The sequence below is a fragment of the Peromyscus leucopus genome, chromosome 3, assembly GCF_004664715.2.
Source record: "Peromyscus leucopus breed LL Stock chromosome 3, UCI_PerLeu_2.1, whole genome shotgun sequence".
NCBI lineage: Eukaryota > Metazoa > Chordata > Mammalia > Rodentia > Cricetidae > Peromyscus > Peromyscus leucopus.
The window spans coordinates 86997127-87017749 of record NC_051065.1 but is presented as its reverse complement, the minus strand read 5'-3'; the positions used below and the strand labels follow the sequence as shown (position 1 = coordinate 87017749).

Below are 20623 nucleotides of genomic sequence, written 5' to 3'. Positions count from 1 at the left end.
AGGTGGGGAGTGTGGCCATGGTACTGGGTGGAGGGTTGGGTTGTGGAATAGGATTGGATTATCCAGAGTCAGAAGTGAAAAATAATTTCTAGCTACCTGGTTCCGGAAGGTGCAGTGTGCTGTCCCTGGAGCATTAAGTAACAATGCACAGATATGACACACAGAGTGGATTGCTGGTGCAGCAGAACTCTTCAGAGGCTGGTGACATTGATCCAGGTGATTGATTGTGTGTACAGAAGGTCTGACCTCACAAGGCAGGTGTGAGAGGTGACTTCCACTCGAGCGAGTCTCTAGATGGTTCTGCTCCTTCACCTGTAAACAGAGGGTAATAATGTCACACTCTGTCAGTCAACGTACCCAGAAAACAAGTAAATACACTCATGCGTACAGAAAAACAACTCTATAAACCCTGACAAACATCAACAGCCCATAGCCATCAACAACTCTTTTGCTCATCTATTCATTTATTCAGCAGGTGCTTGTCTGACCCAGGCGCCATGCTTTGTCCAAAGCTCTGTAACAGCTGTAAAATGATGTAAGCTTCAAGGAGTGAAAAGTCCTAGTTCAGGTTTCCAATGAGTGGTAGATAAATTATAAGTGGAAGTGTGGAAATCAAGAATGATCTTCTATGAGTCCTCTATGATTACAATTACAATTACATTACATGCTTTGGTGCACAGTTTTCAAGGGAACAGTGTCAGTTCCTGCTTAATGGATTCTGTCCCTTGGGAGTTTATGAAATATATTTATAAAAGTTTGTAATATAAAATTTATTATTATTATGTACATTGTTGTTTTGTAGTACTTGGGATTAAATCTAGGGCCTTATACATGCTAGGCAAGTACTCTGCCATGGAACTATATCCCCAGCCTTTCAAATATATATTTTTTTAATTTTGAGACGGGTTTCACTCACTTGACCAGGCTAGCCTTACACTTGCACTGCAGCCCTGGCAAGTCTTAAATGTGAGATCCTCCTGCCTCAGCTTCCCAAGTAGCTGGGATTTCAAGTTTGTGCTACTGGGCCCAGCAGCTTTGCATTTTAAAAGGAAATACTTGGAACCTGCACAAGTCAAATACATATGTGATAGGTGGTATTTAATAAATTCTTTGACATGGAAAAATCAAGGAGAAGGTGAGCGTGGGGTGGATAGTAATAGGAGATTTTCATTACGGACGCTCTAGGTAAAAGGAAATTTCTTCAGGTCAGATGGAAGCAGACATGCCTGAAGATAAAATCTCATAGGAGTTTTGAAGTTAACAGATTTGATGGTGTTATAGTGAAGCCATTTTGCCTCATTATTTGGGGGCATTGCATGAAACAGGGAAGCAAACTCAAGTCCTCTGGATGAGCGGTGCACCCCTTAAATGCTGAGTCATTTCTCTATAGTCCTATGACGTGTATCTGGTATCTGACAACATAGTGACAATGTTATTTGCCACTGTCAAACCGTAGGTCAGTGCCACACACGTTAGGAGTTTGTTTAATGTCACCTAACATCTATTGCAACAGGATACAGGACTGGAAAGAAGAAATGCTTTCCGTTTTCTTATGTGATAATTAGGGCTCACTGTATTTCCGAAGAACAGTGTGTTAGAAAACCACAGTGAGGTTGAGAGTGGAGAGAGCCAGCAGCAGAGCGACAGGCAGTCTGGACAAAAGCGTGTATTTACGCTTGCATGTCCGTGTGCTGGGGTGGCAGAAGTGGGCTTGGGCACTGCCATTTTTCACACATGCCTATTTTGCTTCTACAGTTCTAGGACTTTGATACTTTTAAACTAATTATCCTTAGAAGATTCTGTCTGTGTGTTCAACATTTCCAACCCTAAAGGGATGCATAAGATGGAGGACGGACAGATAGATGTAATTCTAAGACAAACCATTGCAGGTCTATGAAGCATGAGCTTTTCCAGCCTTTTGGCTGCAGTGGTCATATCCTTCTTGCAATAATCCGAGGGAATCTTTCCATATTGGTTTGAGATGCTTTAGTTAACGCCACCATTGGAGTCTCCAAAAGCATGTCATTTAACAATGGATCCTGGTATATGGGGTGGCAGACCAGGTGATAAGCATTGCAACACACAGCCTCATTCCCAGATACACACAGCCAAGCTCTTCTGTCATTGTAACCTCCCACTGGTCTCCTTTTTTCTTCATTATTTCCACCTCTAGTATCTTTTTCCCTGTTCTTTTTAATCTTTTCCAAATAATCATTTAAAATTTTCATTTAATTGTGCATATTCCAGAACTAAAGCATAAACATCAATTTGTTAAATAAAATACTTCATGAATATACCCTTACCCACACCCATGGAGTATTCTCAATTGCTTCATAAAGAAAGAAAAAAAGATTGGAGATGGTGGCACACATCTGTAATTCTAGCACTCAGGAAGTTGAGGCAGGAGGATTGTGAAACTGAGGCCAGCTTTGGTACATCGTGAAATCCTGTCTCAATAAAGTCAAATAAACAAAAACTAAACCAGAACACACACACACACACACACACACACACACACACACACACACACACACACACGGTGGTGGGTGGGCAGGGGAGGGACAGGGAGAGGAAGAGGAAGAGACTGGACAATTGTAGAGAAATTTGTCAATTGTGTCAAATTTAGTGTTTGGGTGGTGAACCTCAGTCCAGAATTTCCTCATGTCTAGATTATTGTTTTTGGTGGTTGACAAAGAAATTATGTAATGGGAACCTGTATGTGGACTCTTAAGTCTGTGAGAGAACATTGTGAACTGAGTAGGAGTAGGTTAGAGGCCTTCTCTTCCTCCTTCCCAGGCGATTCATTTGAGTTTTTGTCTGGAGACAGGCTCCGAGTGGAAAGAGGGTGAGTGCTGAGTGTGGGACGAGCTCCAGCACCAGAAAGGCAGGGCTTGCCACTTCCTCCTGGTCCTTGAGCATCCCCCCAATCTTCCTTTGATTCTAATGTGAAGTCACATCTATAGACAAAACAATTCAGGGGTGCCTGTGGGGGTAAAATGTTATAATCTCTCATAACTTCTGTGTCAAATATGTCTTAATTCCTCAAGGTGGCTTCTTTTCTCTTTTCTCTTTTCTTTTCTTCTCTTCCTTCCTTCCTTCCTTCCTTCCTTCCTTCCTTCCTTCCTTCCTTCCTTCCTTCCTTCCTTCCTTCCTCCCTCCCTCCCTCCCTCCCTCCCTCCCTCTCCTCTCTCTCTCTCTTCTTTCTTTCTTTCTTTCTTCATTCTTCTCTATCTACAATGTAGTTTGTTCCCTTAAAAAATTGCTGCATAATGAACTCCCCCCACAAAAAAATTCTTAGGCACGAAAGAATGTCAGTAAACACACCATCATGGCCTGACTGTGAACTGTAGGAAGGCAGGTCTTGGTTGGTTGTAGGCCAACAGGTGTTTGTGATATTTTAGTGAGCAGGGTCTCTGTTCCCACAAGGGTAAAGAACACACCCTCAACTCATGGTCCTGGTGAGGAAAACAGCTGGATGGTTGGATTTCTTGAAACTCTATACTCATGACTAGAAAGCACATTTCTTTTTTCTTCAGTATTAGTCTTTTGGGAAATGCATGTTGTACCTTAAGCCTGCAACATTTCCTAAGCTCCTTTATGGCACTGGATGGTGTGGATGGGGGAAATTATGTGGAGTCGACCAAAATTTCTAAGCCTGGGGGTCAGACACAGGATTTGCAAACAATCTCTTCACCTCGTGCCTCATTTTTTCTATCTTCCCAATTGTGAGATTTTTTTAAATCGCTGTTTCCTGTTAAACTGGTAAGTGTGTTATTGCATATTGGAAGAAACAAATATTTCAGTCTAAGTTGGAGGATTCCTTGTGGGATTACTGCAGGGAGAATATCTACTGAGCTTAGCTATGGACCCAAAGAACCTGTTAATAATTAAGAATATAAGCTGGGTGGTGGTGGCATACACCTTTAATCCCAGCACTCGGGAGGCAGAGCCAGGCGGATCTCTTTGAGTTCGAGGCCAGCCTGGTCTACAGAGTGAGATCCAGGACAGGCACCGAAACTACACAGAGAAACCCTGTCTTGAAACAAACAAACAAACAAACAAACAAACAAACAAATAATTAAGAATATAAGCTTGGTGATGGTGGCACATACCTTTAATCCCAGCACTTGGGAGGCAGGGGCAGGTGGATCTCTGTGAGTTTGAGGCCAGCCTGGTCTACAAAGTGAGTTCCAGGACATCCAGGGCTACACAGAGAAACCTCATCTCAACCCCCCCCCCAAAGGAAAAATAACTAAGAATATGAAACATATACAGGCCACATGCCTCCAATGTAAACACTGGGAAGTGGAGGCAAGAGGATCACTGAAATTTGAGGCTACCTTGTTCTTCATAGTGAGTTTCAGGTCAGCCAGGGCTATACAGAAGGAGGCTTTGTCTCAAAAACCAAATAAGCACAGCAACAGCAACAGAATCACATCATCAAACAAACGGATCAATAAAAAAGAGACTATAAAAGGTTCAAGCTCATGTGCTACACCATGTCTTATACTAAGCAGATTATATGTAGTACTTTGTTGATGGCTCACGGTGACATCGAGGTAGAGACTTTATAGATACTGCTTTACCATAGCTGGAGAACTAAAGACAAAGGAAGAGCAAATACATTTGTAATTGATGGACTCCCACATGACCCATTTCTAATCAGAGGGCTGAAACATTGGAATGATCTGTGAGGACACCCTCGGTGCCAGGTAGTTCCCAGCTTGGCTCGCATTTAGCAGGTGGGTGAGGGCATGCACCTTCTCTGACCTTCAACATGTGTTACCTGCCCTTCTTGAAGCTTGCTTCTGCAGAGCCATCTAGATAACTCACCCATGTTGCAACTTCTGATTGATGATTGCTTCTGCTGTAGGCTGGGAGCTCCTTGATGCTGGATTTCTTTTTGTTGACTATATTCTTTGCAGAACAAAATCCAGAGGCAGGTACATAGAGACACCAATGATTGGAATGAAGTCCAGCATGGTTGTATATATCTGTAACCACATTAAGTGGGAGAATTATGGGTTTGAGGCCAACCTAGGCTTCATAGTGAGACTCTTCCTCAAAAACCATCCACAATCCAGGTGGTGGTGGTGCATGCCTTTAATCCCAGAATTTGGGAGGCAGAAGCAGATGAATTTCTGTGATTTTTGAGGCCAGCCTGATCTACAGGGCTAGTTTCAGGACAGCCAGGGCTACACAGAGAAACCTTGTCTTGAAAAACCAAAACCAAACCAAAACAAAACAAAACAAAAAACAAAATCCACAAAATGAATAAAAGTGACTACTTACATATCCAAACACACAATTTTCTCTTCTGGATGCTAGGCTTTCTTTGTGAAGGACAGATGACCTAGCTTGAATTGGGTAGGAACCAACATCTGGGTGAATGGATATGAGGATGGCCATATGCATGGATGGAAAGGATACAGTAAGAAGAGAACACTTCTGTTGTGGGGAATTTGCTGACATCTATCCTGAACTGCTGATAGAGTCAATCCCTATCTTTCCAAGTCTCTCAGCATTGAGATGGCAAACTATTTAGCACAACTATTTCTTGCTGCTCTTAGGTACTTCCAGAACCTGTCTGGGCCTCATGAAACATCCTTTTCACATGTCTTACATTGTATATGGGCCCAGTGACTGTATCAGAACTGTTCAAGGGCGCTGGTTATTCCAAGCTGAGCTTTGACAGTGAAAAAACATTAGGACTGGGAGACCAGTCTGGAACTTGAGATAGAGTAATATCAAACAAGATGGAGGTTGGTATCATTTCCATCCCAGTGCTGGATACAGCCTTGGCCAGGTGCTGGGGTGGGGGGCAGGTGTGTGAGGCTTTTGAAACTTGCAAGGGTGTGGAGTGCACCACCCAATCTATCAGTGGAGGATGGGAGTGAAAGCAGCAGATGTGCCTAAGGTTCTGTTTTCAGTTCCTCAAAGGGTCTTCTTGATCAAAGCAGTATGACGGTTGCTATGGCAGCTGCTATCTTGGTCCATGGGACACTCCCTCCAAAGGCAGTATTGCTTTTTTTAATATTCTCAGACCAGTCACCATGAAACTCAATAACCAGTCTGGGGTGGGGGGATGGGTGGCGAGATATGTGAGGGTCCTCAGTACTGTATCAAAGTGGAAGATGTTGGCTAATAGTACTTTCCTAAAGGAATCTAACACTCTCAGTTGTTGTAGAGATCAATAGAATGTTCTCATTCTATGTCTATACTTAGATCCTTATTGCAATTTAAAAACATAGCAGGTAGAAAACACTGGCTTTGAATCTCAAGTCTGTGTCTTAGTAGCCAGATCTTATCATTCAATCTCCTATTAATTAAGCAGTTAGTAATTTTTTTGGGGACAGTTTCTGTATGTAGCCTAAGCTGGTTTGAGCTTGAGGACTTCTTGCCTTAGTTTTTCTAGCATTGGGATTATAGGAGTGTACAACTACCCTGAGTCTATCATTCCGTCTCCATCTTTTCATTTCCTCGTTTGTTAAATGAGTCATTTGATTTCTAAGTTTTTTCCACTGGGACATTGATCCTTTGTTTCTGGAATCAGCAATTGTATCCAAGAACCAGTGAAGGAACAGCATTAGTTTTGAATTAGGCCTCTCCATCAGGCCAAGTTGGACTTAACTGATTGTATGATCTTAGACATGACATTTATTCCTTCTGAATCTTAGCCTCCCTATCTTTTTATAAAGGGAATGATGCAAGTTGCTTTAGGGGCTTCTTGAAGATGGCATGAGTTGGGACACTGTATCCGTTCCTGTTAGCAGAGCAAAACTGTTACAAGTTGGCGTCTGTGGAGCCACCTCAGGGTAGAAGGTCTCTCTGCTGGTTTTCCATTTGGTCATCAATGTTTTACAGCTTTGTCTTAGGTCGGGGGCCACTTCTCATTTGCTCTTGAACCCATGGTGGAATCAAAGCTTATGCATTTATGTAGATGGCTGATAGAGAGTGAGAATCATTATTTGTTATCCATTTGAGCTTACAAACTACTGTTCTAAGCCTTAAGCCTTATTCTTTATTAGCTCTGTAATACTCTAATATGAGAACTCTAGCACTGGCTTTTTCATCTGTGAGCCACAGCTAAGAGCACCTGAGTGTGGGGTATCAGACGTTAAGGTGCCATGCAGGGGACAATGCCAGTCAGCCTTCCCTACTGCGTTACCCCTCCTCTGTCATTTCCTTTCTGAGTCTATGCAGAGAGTCTCAGAGCTCCAGGAACACAAAAAAGGCCCATCCAGATTTGGGAGGTGGAACCTTCCATGAGATACTCAGTCACACAGGAGACATGATAAAGAAAACCTGATCTTGAGACAGGAGTGCAGGCAGATGGAAGGACAGAGCAAGGAGAGGGGGGAGGAGGCAGACACTGGGAGAGAAGAGTGAGGGCACGCGGGCAAGGAACAAGAGGAATGGGAAGGGGCAGGAGCGTGCACCTGCGGGGAGCAACGCGAGGAATGAGGTTTCTTAGGGTGCAAAGACAATGTGTTGGGGTGTGTCTGTAAGGAATCTTTCAGGGAAGAAGACATCAGGAAGAGCCAAGGCAAGGCACATGACAGGTAGCAAGGACATTCTTTAGGAAGAGCTCTCTCCTTCCCCTACTCTCTTCTCTTAGCTACATCTTGCCTACAACCTTGAGTGGCTTACACCAATCTGCATGGTCTTCTCCAATGCCTGCAGCTACAGCATCTGAGCAATACATGTTTACCGATGTCACAGGCCTCTCCGTAGCTCTGTCTGGCACACTGCCTTCTCCCTTGCTGTGGTGGTGAACTGTCTGTGCCCACTCAAGGGGGACACTTCCACCTGTGTCGCCTGCTGTCTCACCTGGCCGGGGACATTGTTCCAGAAGTTGCTCCTTTTATGCTGCACTGCATTTTTCACCTCTGCTGGATTCTTCTTGTCAGCATCAGCAATGCTGCCATTTCCCTGAATTTCACATATATTTTCTTTCTTCTTTTTTTGGCTTTTAGAGACAGGGTTTCTCTGGGTAGCTTTGGCACCTTTCCTGGAATTCACTCTATAGCCTAGGCTGGCCTCGAACTCACAGAGATCCGCCTGCCTCTGCCTCCTGAGTGCTGGGATTAAAGGCGTGTGCCACTGCTGCCCGGCCACATATATTTTCTGTAGATACCTTTCTCTTTCTATCCTTTCCCTAGTTATGGCCTCATTCTCTCCCTCCATTTTCTACTTCTTTCCTGGAAATACTTTTCCATGCATTCTGTGTCTGATCTTCTCCCTTTCATTTTCTCTTGAATCCCTTTTGATCAAATCCTTGCCCTTGCTTCTGTAGAACTTGCCTCTTTTAGTTTACCAGTGATCCCCACATTGCTGGATCTGTCAGCCTATCTCTATCCTAATCTTCGTGACCTGTCATCTTCCATCAACACAGCTGAAATATTGATCCTCTTTGTAACATTTTCCCTGGACTATCCTGGATTCTAGTGTATCTCCATCTTCCGAGTGTCTCTCAGTCTCCGGGGAGTCCTTTCTGCCTTCTTTTTCTGGTCTTTCCTCATTTTGCCAGCTTGCTAATGCTGGAGTGCCTCCCAGATCAGGGCTTGGATTTCTCTAGCCATGCTCTCCAGCTGATCATGATGGCATCTCTGTTTCCAGGATTTGCCTCTTTGTCCTGACTCTGGACATAGCATTCAGCTGTCCACCTGACATCTCTGCTTGGTTATCCAATAATTGTCTCAGAATCAGCATGTTTGAGAAAGATCTCCTAAGGCCTCAGCAATCAAGACGCTGTCTCCTGGCATCAGGACGGTCAATTATTTCAATGGAGTTTGAATAGGAAACTTAGATGTAGGGTCAACTTATATGATCAGTAGAGTTTCACAAAATAACTCAAATCAATCCAATGGAGGAGGGAAGTCTTTCTAAGCAGATAGTGCATATCCATATGGAAAAGAAGGAACCTTGAGTATTACTTCACAGTATGCACAAAGTAAATTCTAGAGAGTCTTGGCTTTTTTGCCCAAGCCTGTGCCTTCTATTGGCATCAGATTTCTAGTTAAGACAACTGGGTCCTTCTAATTACAAGCTGAAGAATCCCAGTTCACCCTTGAATCTCAACAGATGCCTTGTTGGTGTGTCCTGTCAGTCTGAGTTCCTAAGTAGCGCCATGTCTTGTTTGGACTCCTGCCCAATCCATTCTTGTTGTTTTTTTTTTTTTCAAGACAAGGTTTCTCTGTGTAGCTTTGCACCTTTTCTGGGACTCACTTGGTAGCCCAGGCTGGCCTCGAACTCACAGAGATCTGCCTGCCTCTGCCTCCCGAGTGCTGGGATTAAAGGCATGCGCCACCACTGCCCGGCATCCATTCTTGAGAATTTATCAGCAGAGTGCCCAGATGAAGCCAGATAAAATATGTCATGTGAAATTTATTCTCTCCCCCCCCCCCTCCCGCAGTACTCCCTGTCACTAAGCTTTATTCCCAGGTCTCCCCCCCCATTTTTAAATTTGAAGCTAAACAACCCTTACTCATTTGAAGTCAAATTAATTCTTTTTGTGATTCTGGAGGGTCTGCTTGACCTGCTTTTCATCCCTGTAGTCATGAGCTGTGCACACATCAGCCACAGGTATACTTTAGGACTTTCTATTGCTATTCGTCAACATCTGAGATAGAACCTGGTGTATTTTGGATATTTAATGGACGTTTGTTGAATGAAAGCATAAACTGGAAATCAGGTCCTTAAGTTTACAATTTCCCCAAATTTGATAGGATTTGTTCAATTTCCCTATATATGGCTTGGCTGTTTGCTGGATTATAAGAACATTAATGGCAGGAACTATGGATTATTTCTCACATGACTTTGTATTCTCCACTATTAGCAGCATCAGGAAGGGCATATGGGAGTCTTCTCTGAGTCTCCTGTATTATGTGTCATATCATGTCAACATATCAGTGTTTATGAGGTCCACTTATATTTGAGTCTTAGTGAATTTATGTTCTGGGACAGTGATATAATTATGACTTATATTTTCATAACTACTCTGATCACAATTGCAAGCAAAAGCATTGAGGATATTTTCTATAGAGTAATTGACTAGCATGAGATAGAATGGGAAAAAAGAATGAATTTCTGGAAGCCACAAACTACTTTCAGTAGTTAGAGAATCTGAGGCAAACCTTTGCCAGTTTCTCATCTATTGCCCCCAAACCTGAACAGCACTGGAGATTGAACCTGGAGCCTATGCATGCTTGGCAAACATTATCATTGGGCTGTGCCTTTAGCTTGGACTGGATCCTTCTGTTAATATTTATTTAATATCTGGTAAGGTATAGAGTGTTCAGGCAAACTCTACCTTAGTTCTTCATGCTTCATATCAAGTCTAGAAACCTTTTGTTAAAACTTGGGATCACTAGCCAGGCATAGTGGCACACACCTTTAATCCCAGCACTCAGGAGGCAGAGGTAGGTGGATCTCTGTGAGTTCAAGTCCAGCCTGGTCTACATAGTGAGTTCCATGACAGCCAGAGCTTCAAACCCTGTCTCCAAAAATAAAACAACCAACCAAACAACCAAAAAAACCCCCCAAAAAACAAAACAAAACAAAAAAACAAAAAGCAAAACAATAAAAAAAAACCAACCAACAAACAAACAACTTGGGATCACTTTTGAGGGTGCATTTTGTAGTTTAGTATTATCTAGAGAGCACTATCTGATAGAAATAGAATATGAGACATATATAAAATTTAATAATTTCTAATATCCCCATTATAAAAATAAGCCTGTGAAATTAAGCTTATGAATATATTGATTTAACCTAATATATCCATAAAGTTATCATTTTGACATGTAATTAAAATGTAAATTGTACCATAGCATTTATTAATTATACTTATATTGTACAAACTCTTCAAACTTTGGTGTTAAAAATATTGTAGCACATCTCAGTATGGACTTCCCTTCTTCACAAAGGTACCCAGTAAAAACAGCACTTCTATGAGAAGATAAAAGGGCCTGGCATAGACACCAGTTTACTGGGGGCCTGGTTGTAAGAAAGAACAAGATGTTGCTGGGTTGACACAAGAGAAGAGTAAAGTCTTAGACTCATCAATAAATTTGCCATGACTAAGTGCAAATCACAAACACGTGTCCATTTTGGCTTCCCCTTCTTCCTGTTTCCTTTCCTACCCAGCATCAATCAGCTTTGCCTCCCCTTCCTCCTCCTCCATCTCCCTCCACCTCTTTCTTAATTTCCTTCCCTCCCTCTCCCATTGTCCCCTCTCCATTTACCTTTTCTCCACAATGATTTATTTGACTTGTTAACTTCTCCAGAAGCAAATTTTAGGAGCATAGTTGACCCTGGAAATTCTCTCTTTTAAAAAGAGAAGTTTTAATTAATTCTTTGAGAATTTCCTTCACTAACTCCTTCCAAGTCTACCCCTACCTTTCTAAGCCCCAACTTCACACCCCTTTTTATTTTTAAAATGACCCACTGACTCCAGTTTCTGCTGTCTGTGTACTCCTGGGTGTGAGGCCATCCACTGGAATATGCTGGACCCAGCAGAAGCTGAACTCTTAAAGAAAACCGACTCTCCGTCCCCTAGAAGCCATCAGTTGTCCATAGCTCCTCATTAGTGCTGGGGGGCTCATGCACCCTTTTCCACTTCAAAATTCTTTCATTTATAGACAAAAAAGTTACAAATGGAAAGCTACCACTCATTCGAAGTCACAGAGGATCCCACTCTGAGATGTAGACATTAAAGCTGGAAAGGAACTTCAAGATCCCTGATGCAGCTCTTTGTCTTGCTGACAGGTGTAGAGGGGGGCAATCACACACCTGAGGGAACCAGGACTGGGCTGGAGGAATGTGGATGACTTCAGGAGGTGGCGGCTTAGCTCTCGTCCCAATCTGTGACACTAAACTCCATTGCCTACTATCAAGAAGTTCTAATTTTTACCTACTATCTTTTTGTCTCAGTATAATCTATACACTGCTCTTAAGAGGTCTAGGCTTATTTACTATCCAGTAATTGACACCCTGCTCTGCACCACGAGTGTGGGCCTGCCTCTTCTCTCTCATTAACAGGCAAGCCCCACAGTGTGCTAAGAATTTATCTGACCTGGAGATGGGACACCCTCCTTGCTATGGGTGGGGAATACCATGGCAGGGCCTTCCTAGTTTTCCTTAACAGATCTCCTCCTTTTCCTTCCTTCTTCTTCCTCCTCTCATTCATTATGTAGCTCTGGCTGGAATTCACTCTGTAGACCAGAGTGGCCTGGAATTCACAGAGACCTGCTTGCCTCTGCCTCCTGAGCTTGGGGATTATAGTTTTGTTTTCTCCCATCTTTTTCTTGTCTTCCATCTTTAATTCGCCTTCCTTTCTTTTCTTTCTCTGTTTCATCTTTTCCCTCCTGTGTCTACCACGAGACTCATGGGATTTGGTGTCAAAGACATAGTCCCTCCTGCACATCACTGAAAGCAAATGTGCTCATTCACTGGCCAGCGTCACTGGGCTTTGAATATGAGGCCTGCGCGGTGTGTCCAGCTCTACACTGCTCCTTTTAATCTTCACAACTTCTTGTCTTTCCAGTGATTGCCATCATTATATGCATCATATATGAAAGAAATTGAGTCCCATGCAAGGTAACGAACTTATACAGTCAGTACATGACACTGTTGAAGGCTGACTCCACACTATTTTAGAGTAGAAGGCATGTATGTTACTTACCAAGAGAAGCAGTTCTTGTGTATTTGATCTTTAATTCATGTTGACTTGAACTTTCCAAATTTGACACAGCCATCTTTGGGCAGATGAACACCTGTGGGCCAACTCATAAATTTAGAAGGAAAGTCCTTGAAAGCTAAGCTAGACTTTTGGCTGTCTGCATTGTACTGGTTTCCTAGCTCTACCCTAACAAGGAGCCCAACACTGGGGTTTAAAACAATAGGAAGTTATCCTCTCACAGTTCTGAAGGCTACAAGTCTTAAGCAAAAAGGTATTGGTTGGGTTGGTTTCCGCTGGCTACTTTGAGGGAGAAGCCATTTCATACCTCTTTCCCAGCCTTTGGTTGCTCCAGGCAGTCCTTAATCTTCCTTGACATGCTGCTGTGTTACTCCAGTCTGTCTCCACGGTGATAGGGTGCACTCTCTGCATGTCTCCACATCATTAATCTCTTTCTCTCTATAAAGAAGCCAAACATTGGATTTAGGACTCATTTGGATCCAGTATTGTGGAAAGCATGGGCCTATGGGACATCCTCAGTTAGTACGTCCACACAAGATATGTCTTTTTAATATGCTTTATCCACACAAACATTCCTTATAGTATCATGCTAATATGAAAGTTAAGCAGACATCTCACTAGGCGGGAAACACTTGTTTGGGCAGAAATGCTGCTGCAGGGTCCCACTGGGAAATCTTTGGTGAGGACACTTTGGAAACTTTTTGTCTCAACCCAAGTCTGCAGTGACGGTCTTCAGCTGTGGTAGCCTGGGATATTGGCATTGATGGAGGTTCAGGAGGTCCTTGAGAATGTAGGCCAACAGCTAGTGTTGACAGATGGGCCTATGTGGGCCCAGCGACTGTGGGAAGCTCAACAGCAATCGAAGCCAGGGCCACACAGAGTCTCAAGTCCCCTTGCTGATGGATAGTAACACAAAAGCTAGAGAAGCCATGTCTCAGGAGCATTGCAAAGTGATCCTAGAGACCATTCCCAAAGTTCCAACTTTTGTATCATTTTATCGGCAGTAGCTTTGTGCTATCAAGGCTCACAGCTTGAGGCTGATTCACTAGCCTATCAACACCACCACCTTGAGGTTAGTTTATTAGTATATCAAGGTCTGTCCTGGGCTTAGGTCCTATCTGAGTTGCTTGGTGACCTGCCAGGGGCTTGCTTCTCAGGCTTAGGTCTTATTAGATCTACTTAGTGACAAGCTTAGGCATCATATTATTTTAAGTCACACAAAATGGTTTTTAAGTTATGTTCCTAACAAGCACGGTCTCATCTTTGATGTGACCTCCACCCACTTTGTCCAAATAGTTATTGCATAATTATAATATAATGCCAAAACTAAGCATTTGACATTGGCACAATGTGTGTATATAACTCTAAACCATTTTATCACATATCTAGACGTACATAACCACTACTGAAATCAAGACAGTGATTCCATGACCACGATAGTCACATCTGCTTTCTTGTCCCTACTATCCCTAGCTCCTAGGAATCTGTGATCTTCTCTCCTCTTTAATAGTGTAATTTCAAGAATGTTAAATAAAAAGATTATGGCATGGGACATTAGACTAGTTTTTTTTTTCACTAAGCACAAGGATGCTCAGAATTATCTCAGAGCATATATATATACACATATATATATATATATATATATATATATATATATATATATATATATATCCTTCCTTCCTTTATATTGAGGGCACTGTTGTAGTTAAGACTTGAGCATATATATTTTTGAGGAGCATGATTCAACATACAACATTTATTTTCTCTTGTTTGGTTCCTGATGGGTCTGGCTTCAGAATCTTGCTTCAGAATCTTGCTTCAGAAGAGGCTTGCTTTTCATTCATAGCCAGATTAGAGGTGTTGTTGATTGCTAAATTTGGTTCACAGAAATGGGTGAACAAGTTCATGTTATTTGAAAAGACATATTAAGTAAAAAAAAAACAAAACAAAACTCAAGACCTCTAAAGTTTCAAGAAGTGGATAGTACTGAATATTCTCATGCAGTAGAAAGGCAAAGTGTTTCCCTATCTGATTGGGTGACCGTCCTTTCTCTTCATTTTAGAGCTGATTGAGAAAGAGGAGGAGTAGGAAAACTAGACTTGTACTAACTGAGGGAAGGGATACTATCTTAATTATTTCTCTATCCCCTTCAGAGTGTAGGCTGAGAAGGTGCTTAGTAAATGTGTGTTGAGTGGATGAACTCATGAGGGACTAAACCCAGGCGTCTCCAGGAAGAGGGGGAGGGTGAAAGTGTTATGTATCCTCTTCCTTCCCAAACATAACCTTTGATACACGGCCTCTTCATACCTAGACAAAATTATTTATATGCCTTGACCAATTGCTGAAGGTCTCCTCCATCCCATTTTTTATACATGGATGTTCCTAGTTTGGTGGGTGGAGGAGGACACCCCAAGGAAGTATCACGTGTTTGACTCACTACAGTCTGAGTTCTGGAAGGTAGAATAACAGAGGGCACAAGAGAGCAGATTTAGGAATGTGGACATTTGATCTTGGATCCCCCAGTAGTGTCTTTCTGGCCTTGATCTGTGGTCCATTCCTTCTAGATTCTCTCTTATCCGTGCACTGGGTATTAGCTATTTCTTTATGTGAAGTTATTATGAAAGAACATAGATTCCAACACCACAATATTAATTTTCACAAAGTGACGCAGCCCACACCGAGACACAGAACATGCTCCAATCTCCAGAATTCCCTTCTTGTTATGTCATAACTTATCCTACATCCACCAGTGTGTCTTCCAAATCTTGATTTTTTGTCTCCTTTTTTTTTTTTTGCTTAACATCGTGTTTATGAGATTAAACTATGTTGTTGGTTTAGTTGTACCTCACTAATTCTTTATTGAGTCGCAGCTCATTTGTGAACATACCAAAATTCAACTGTTGGTGGACATTTTGGTTGTTTCCAGTTTTAGCTTTCATAAATGAGTCTCTGAACATGGATTGCTGCTTAAGGTTTCCTTCTGGTGTATAGAGACAGGCATGTAAGAGTGGTATGGCCAAAAATAATGATGACCACCTCTCAGCTTTATGGAACATGGAACATAATTTTGATGAACATGTTTAATCTCACGGTATAGTGAGTCTTGAAGTAGGCTGTGGACAGTGCCCAGCATTGCCAATAGGAGTCTACCCATGTTTAAGAACACAATGAAGGCATAAGAGCTCGTGATGCTCAGGTGCTATGATGGCCACAAACATTTCCCTATTGCTTGTTCCTTTAGGTTCTCTCCACTCCCTGGGGCAAAGGCTCTTCATTGCTTTGTCAAGTTTTCAGGGTAGGCTAAATCAGATCATAGAATATGTGCTTGTAAAAACTGTCCCCTTCTGGACTTTGAGGACTTAAGAGAGGAAAAACTGGGAACCTCTTCCAACCCACCATGGCCCAGAAGGGTGAGATGCGAATAGTACTTGTGAACCTTAGAAAGGGCTGTCATGTAGAGGACAGCCACACAGGGCAGATGGAGGATTTTATTTATGTTTTAAGTGTCATGGATTTCAGGGTAACTAGATATTTAACTTCATTTGAAGAGAAACCAGGTAACTAGGGAAAACAACTGTTAACAGTTAGTAAGAAAGGAGACAAAAATCTCAAGTGCAAAGATTCACTTTATTCAATATCTTCCCCAAATATTAGCATGATAAAAGCCAAGGAAAGGGAGGGGGATGAGGCAGGGAGGGGATTTGAGGACTGCAACAGTGGTAGGTTGTCTGTGGAGAAAGCTCCAAGACCTTAGGAGGGAAGACTGAGGATGGTCCCAGAGAGCAGGGTCCCAGGAGGCAGGTGGTGGTGACTCAGGACCTGCGGCTCTAACACTCATCCTTCTTGAAGCTCTTGACGATGGCTGTAGGTGACGTCTTGTGGGTGACCTCACAGGAATACAAGTTGTGACTCTCATACTCTGCTTTGGTCAACATGAGGGTGCTGCTCATGCTGTAGGTGTTGTCTTTGCTGTCCTGATCGGTCGTACTGCTCACAATTCCATTTCGTTGTTCACTGCCATCTACTACCCACTTGACGCTGGCTTCTTTGGGGTAGAAGTTGTTCAGGAAGCACACAACTGAGGCAGTTCCATCCTGTAACTGCTCTTGGGATGGTGGAAAGATGGAGACAGTTGGCTTGGCATCAGCCCCTGAGGAAGGAAACACAGAGGATGCATGAAGTAACAGTGACGGTCTCTCTTTGGGTGTATTGTGTGTGGACAGTCACATGCATTGTAGACAGACACACAGAAAAGCACACTTCTCCTTCAGACTAGGAGCAGTGAATCCAGGAAGTACACATATACAATCTTGTTGGTTTTGAGTTATTCCCTAGTTCGTGGCTACTTCTTTGGAAAGCAAATTGCATCTGACCCTTTGAAGCTATTTCCAGACTTCTTCCTATACCTATCTTCCCTGAAACTGTGTTCTCCATCAGCTGCAATGGTTGCATGCTTCAGAGAGAGAAAAAACAGGCCAGTTTACTTGACATCCCTGGTGTTTGCGAGTCTGAACACACAAATACCTAAGGTAGGAGCAGAAGGTTGGTTTTCATTTTCTCCTGCCTCTTTCAAGAATACTCTGATTTCAATTTCTCTATGGCTTCCTTTAGAGTGGCCAAGCTAGAGACCCACCCTATGGACGGGGCCTTGAGCCAGGGTCTGTGTTTAGGTGCATGTTCGGCCACTCTCTCAGCTCTTACAAGGCCTCCAGGTGAGACCTGGACCCTGGTCTGATGGCCTGTAACCACATGGGGCAATTTTTAGCCACCCCAGAAGAGGTCAACTGTAATCTTGGCCACCTGCCTAGGAGGAACTGACTGGCTTCACTTCTGACCTCCAGCAGCTGCCAGATGGCTTCTCGGAAATCCCCCTCTGTGGGGACGCCAACCCTTAGGTGACGGAGTGACAGCAAAAATGAAAACCGAGAGCCCTTTGCCAAGAAAAACAGCAGAATTATGAGCAGCTTTTCTCCCCCTCTAAATAAATTAGCAGTTTTAAAAGAAGTTGACATCGTTTTAAAGTAATTAAAAGTGGTTAAATAACTTAAATTGACTCTAAAATAGTTTCAAGAGTTTTAAAAGGCCCTTAAATAGTTGTGGTTAGCTGGGAAAGGGTCAACCACAAAAACAAACCAGCAAACAATTCTAGAGATTATGGAATTAAAATAGCCAGCTTAAACATTTTTTTTTATCATTGAATTAAAGTGCTGGAAAATATGTTTACGCTAAATTTTTATTAGTCAAATTTTTGTACAAAGAAAAATAGCTTACCTAACGAGCTAAAATCATGTCACCAATTTATCTTATTTTAACCAGTTAATATGCCATACAATTTAATGGAATTTAATGAGAGTTCAGTCAAAGTAAATTTACCATGACTTGAATGGCATATGAGTGGTGTTAATTCAATTTCCTTGGAATTGATTTTACCTCCAAAGAATTACAGGCATTAAGATCTTCATATAACACTGGATAAAACAGTTTTCTGCCTTTTATAATCCCCTAATGGGAAAATAAGGGAATATAATGATAAAGGCATTTTATCTCTGAAATCTCCAATAAGTCACCTTTCCGCCACGTTAGTGTACTGTCTTTCCATTAGTGGCACTGTTCTTAGCACTGTGCCCCAGGAAAGCGGTCCACACGGAGTGAAGGGCGCTACCGCGGGCTTTGCGTGGCCCTTAGCGGCCACTCTGAATGGCTGGCATGGCCGCGAAGCCATTCAGTCATAAAGAAGAGGCTGTGGACCATTTCAGCCCCTTTTTGGCGGCATAAAAATACAAGCATATAATAACTGGGAAAAACAAAGATCCATATATCTTACAAAACCTTGGCCATTAAAAAATATAATTTACTTTTTGAGCATTTGAACCCAACTGTATTTCTACGATAATTTACATTCATGTAGAAGTGCGACAAAACACCAGCTGTCTATCAAGAAGTTGTTCCCGTAGAGTCATTTTGGCATTTTGTGACATATTCTGGACTCTAAGAATCACATCCCTTCTGATTTCAGTAAGCCACCTTTTCTACATGCCAAGTAGTCATGCTTTTAAACATTTTCCTGATTTTTATTTCAGGGCCTGATACTGATTTTTATAGTTATAAAAAAATGATGAGACAAAAGAGGGCAAGCCCCTTAGGGCCCAGCTCACTCAGCTCCTACCACATTTACTGTAAAACAACACAGTAGTGAGGAGACCCAACATAAATGAACTCATTTCTGTTCTCAGAGCTCCAAGCCCCTCTTTTCATCTGCAGTTTTCATCCTTTGAGTCCTTCAGCTCATCTCAATGAGAAACTTTGCTTCCACATTCATTTTTACAGCTGAACTTGACTTTAGCTCTTGTCTACCCTGAAATGCCCTCTTTTCTCCTCTGCCCAAATCTCCCACTTAAAAGCATCTAGAAGTCAACACTACCAGCAGTTAGACCCAGGTCTCAGAAGGATATAGACAGTAACGACTTATATTTAATCTCCAGTCTAATCTCCGGATGCTGACCACAGTATTAACTACTTTTTCCTCAACTAAAGCCCCCTTTTCACCCCCAATCTCAATAGCTCGATAAACAGAAAATCTGACACTGTATGCTGTGTTAACTGATGAGCCCCTTCCACTTTCTCAAGATGAACAGATTTTCTGCCACTCAGCTACTTTTTGGAACCGACTTTAACTCCTAACATGACAATCTTACATGTAAAAGAAAGATGAGAAAAATGCACTTACGTTTGATTTCCAGCTTGGTGCCGCCACCGAACGTGAGTCACAGTGACGACTCTGACATGTCCCCCCTCAACAAAAACCTGCCTCTGAAGTCAATCCAACTAGATTGGCCAAATTCAGAGGGAAAGCCCAGCTTTTTCTTATCCACTCCCTTTACAAACCTATTCCCACAAGTCTAACATGAATTTCTTGACTCAACTTTCCACTGGCTACTTTTCTGGGACTATTGATGTATGTGGGTCACCAGGAATGACACATTTAGCAAAATATCACAAACTAACATAGATGATACAACCGAATCAAAATGTCACAAATAATTGAGCAAAAATCTACTTACGTTTAATTTCCAATTTGGTCCCTGCACCGAACGTGAATCACAGCGATTCACGTCAATGCCCTCCTCTGTCAAAATCTGCCTCTGAAGCCAGTCCAATTGGACTTGCCAAATTCAGAGAAAAACTGTTTCTTTTCCCTTCCTCTCACAAATCCTACGTTTTCTCACAGAGCTAATGTGAGGCCAGTCTGTCTGCCCAGCTTCTATGCTGGCTATTTTTTGGTGCTCCTATTTAACTTTTGGATGACCTGGAACAGTTCATTTAACCAAAAACACCACAGACTTACACAAAAGACACAATGGGACCCAAACTTCACAAACAGTTGAGCAAAAACGTACTTACGTTTTATTTCCAATTTGGTCCCTGCACCGAACGTGATTCACAGTGATTCACTTTAACTTCTCACTCTACAAAAACCTCCCTTGACAGGCAAGTATCCCTCTTTCCCCAACTTAGTTACATTGGTTTAGAAAGCCTAAAAATCAGTCACTAGCCAGCCTCCTGGAACAGTTTTCCCTCCCTAACACCTAATCTGAGAGACTGGAGTTTGTTACACCCCTGAAATCCCATTAAGGAAAGCACACAAAAAAGTACAAAGTAACCTGATTAGACACAGTGAAGAATTGGTTGAGAAGAATACTTACGTTTGATTTCCAGCTTGGTCCCGGCTCCAAACGTGTATACACACTGGTTTCCCTCCACTTCCCCCCAATACAAAAACTGAGTATCGCCTTCTGACCACTGAGCAACCCCTTGTCTAGAACTATCTTGTCTTAATTATTACACTGACATTTGCTCTTCAGAGAACATGTAAAGTCTATTCCCAGGTTTGCCTACAGTTATTATTTATCTTTGCCCTGGAGA

The 20623-nt window shown here is 42.4% G+C and overlaps 1 protein-coding gene and 1 gene segment (V, D, J or C); both read right to left on the bottom strand.

The window, feature by feature from the left end:
* Nucleotides 1–20623, bottom strand: part of LOC119087622 — a 34676-nt gene that overhangs the window by 10067 nt on the left and 3986 nt on the right. For 2 of the 4 annotated variants that reach the window (XM_037203803.1, XM_037203802.1), the window contains exons 2-5: nucleotides 13008–13138; nucleotides 12686–12776; nucleotides 4834–4994; nucleotides 97–312 (exon numbers count right to left, since the gene is read on the bottom strand). In XM_037203803.1, the coding sequence (XP_037059698.1) occupies nucleotides 97–312; nucleotides 4834–4994; nucleotides 12686–12776; nucleotides 13008–13058 (519 nt within the window). In that variant the 5' untranslated portion in view covers nucleotides 13059–13138. Of the gene's footprint in view, nucleotides 1–96; nucleotides 313–4833; nucleotides 4995–11246; nucleotides 11329–12685; nucleotides 12777–13007; nucleotides 13139–20623 lie in introns of those variants that run through there. The other 2 variants (XM_037203804.1, XM_037203805.1) reach the window with 2 other exon arrangements.
* The window catches only part of LOC114684881, a 41013-nt gene continuing 36698 nt past the window's right edge, over nucleotides 16309–20623 (bottom strand). The window contains 1 exon segment of the V gene segment in view: nucleotides 16309–16850. Within this exon segment, the coding sequence occupies nucleotides 16528–16850 (323 nt within the window).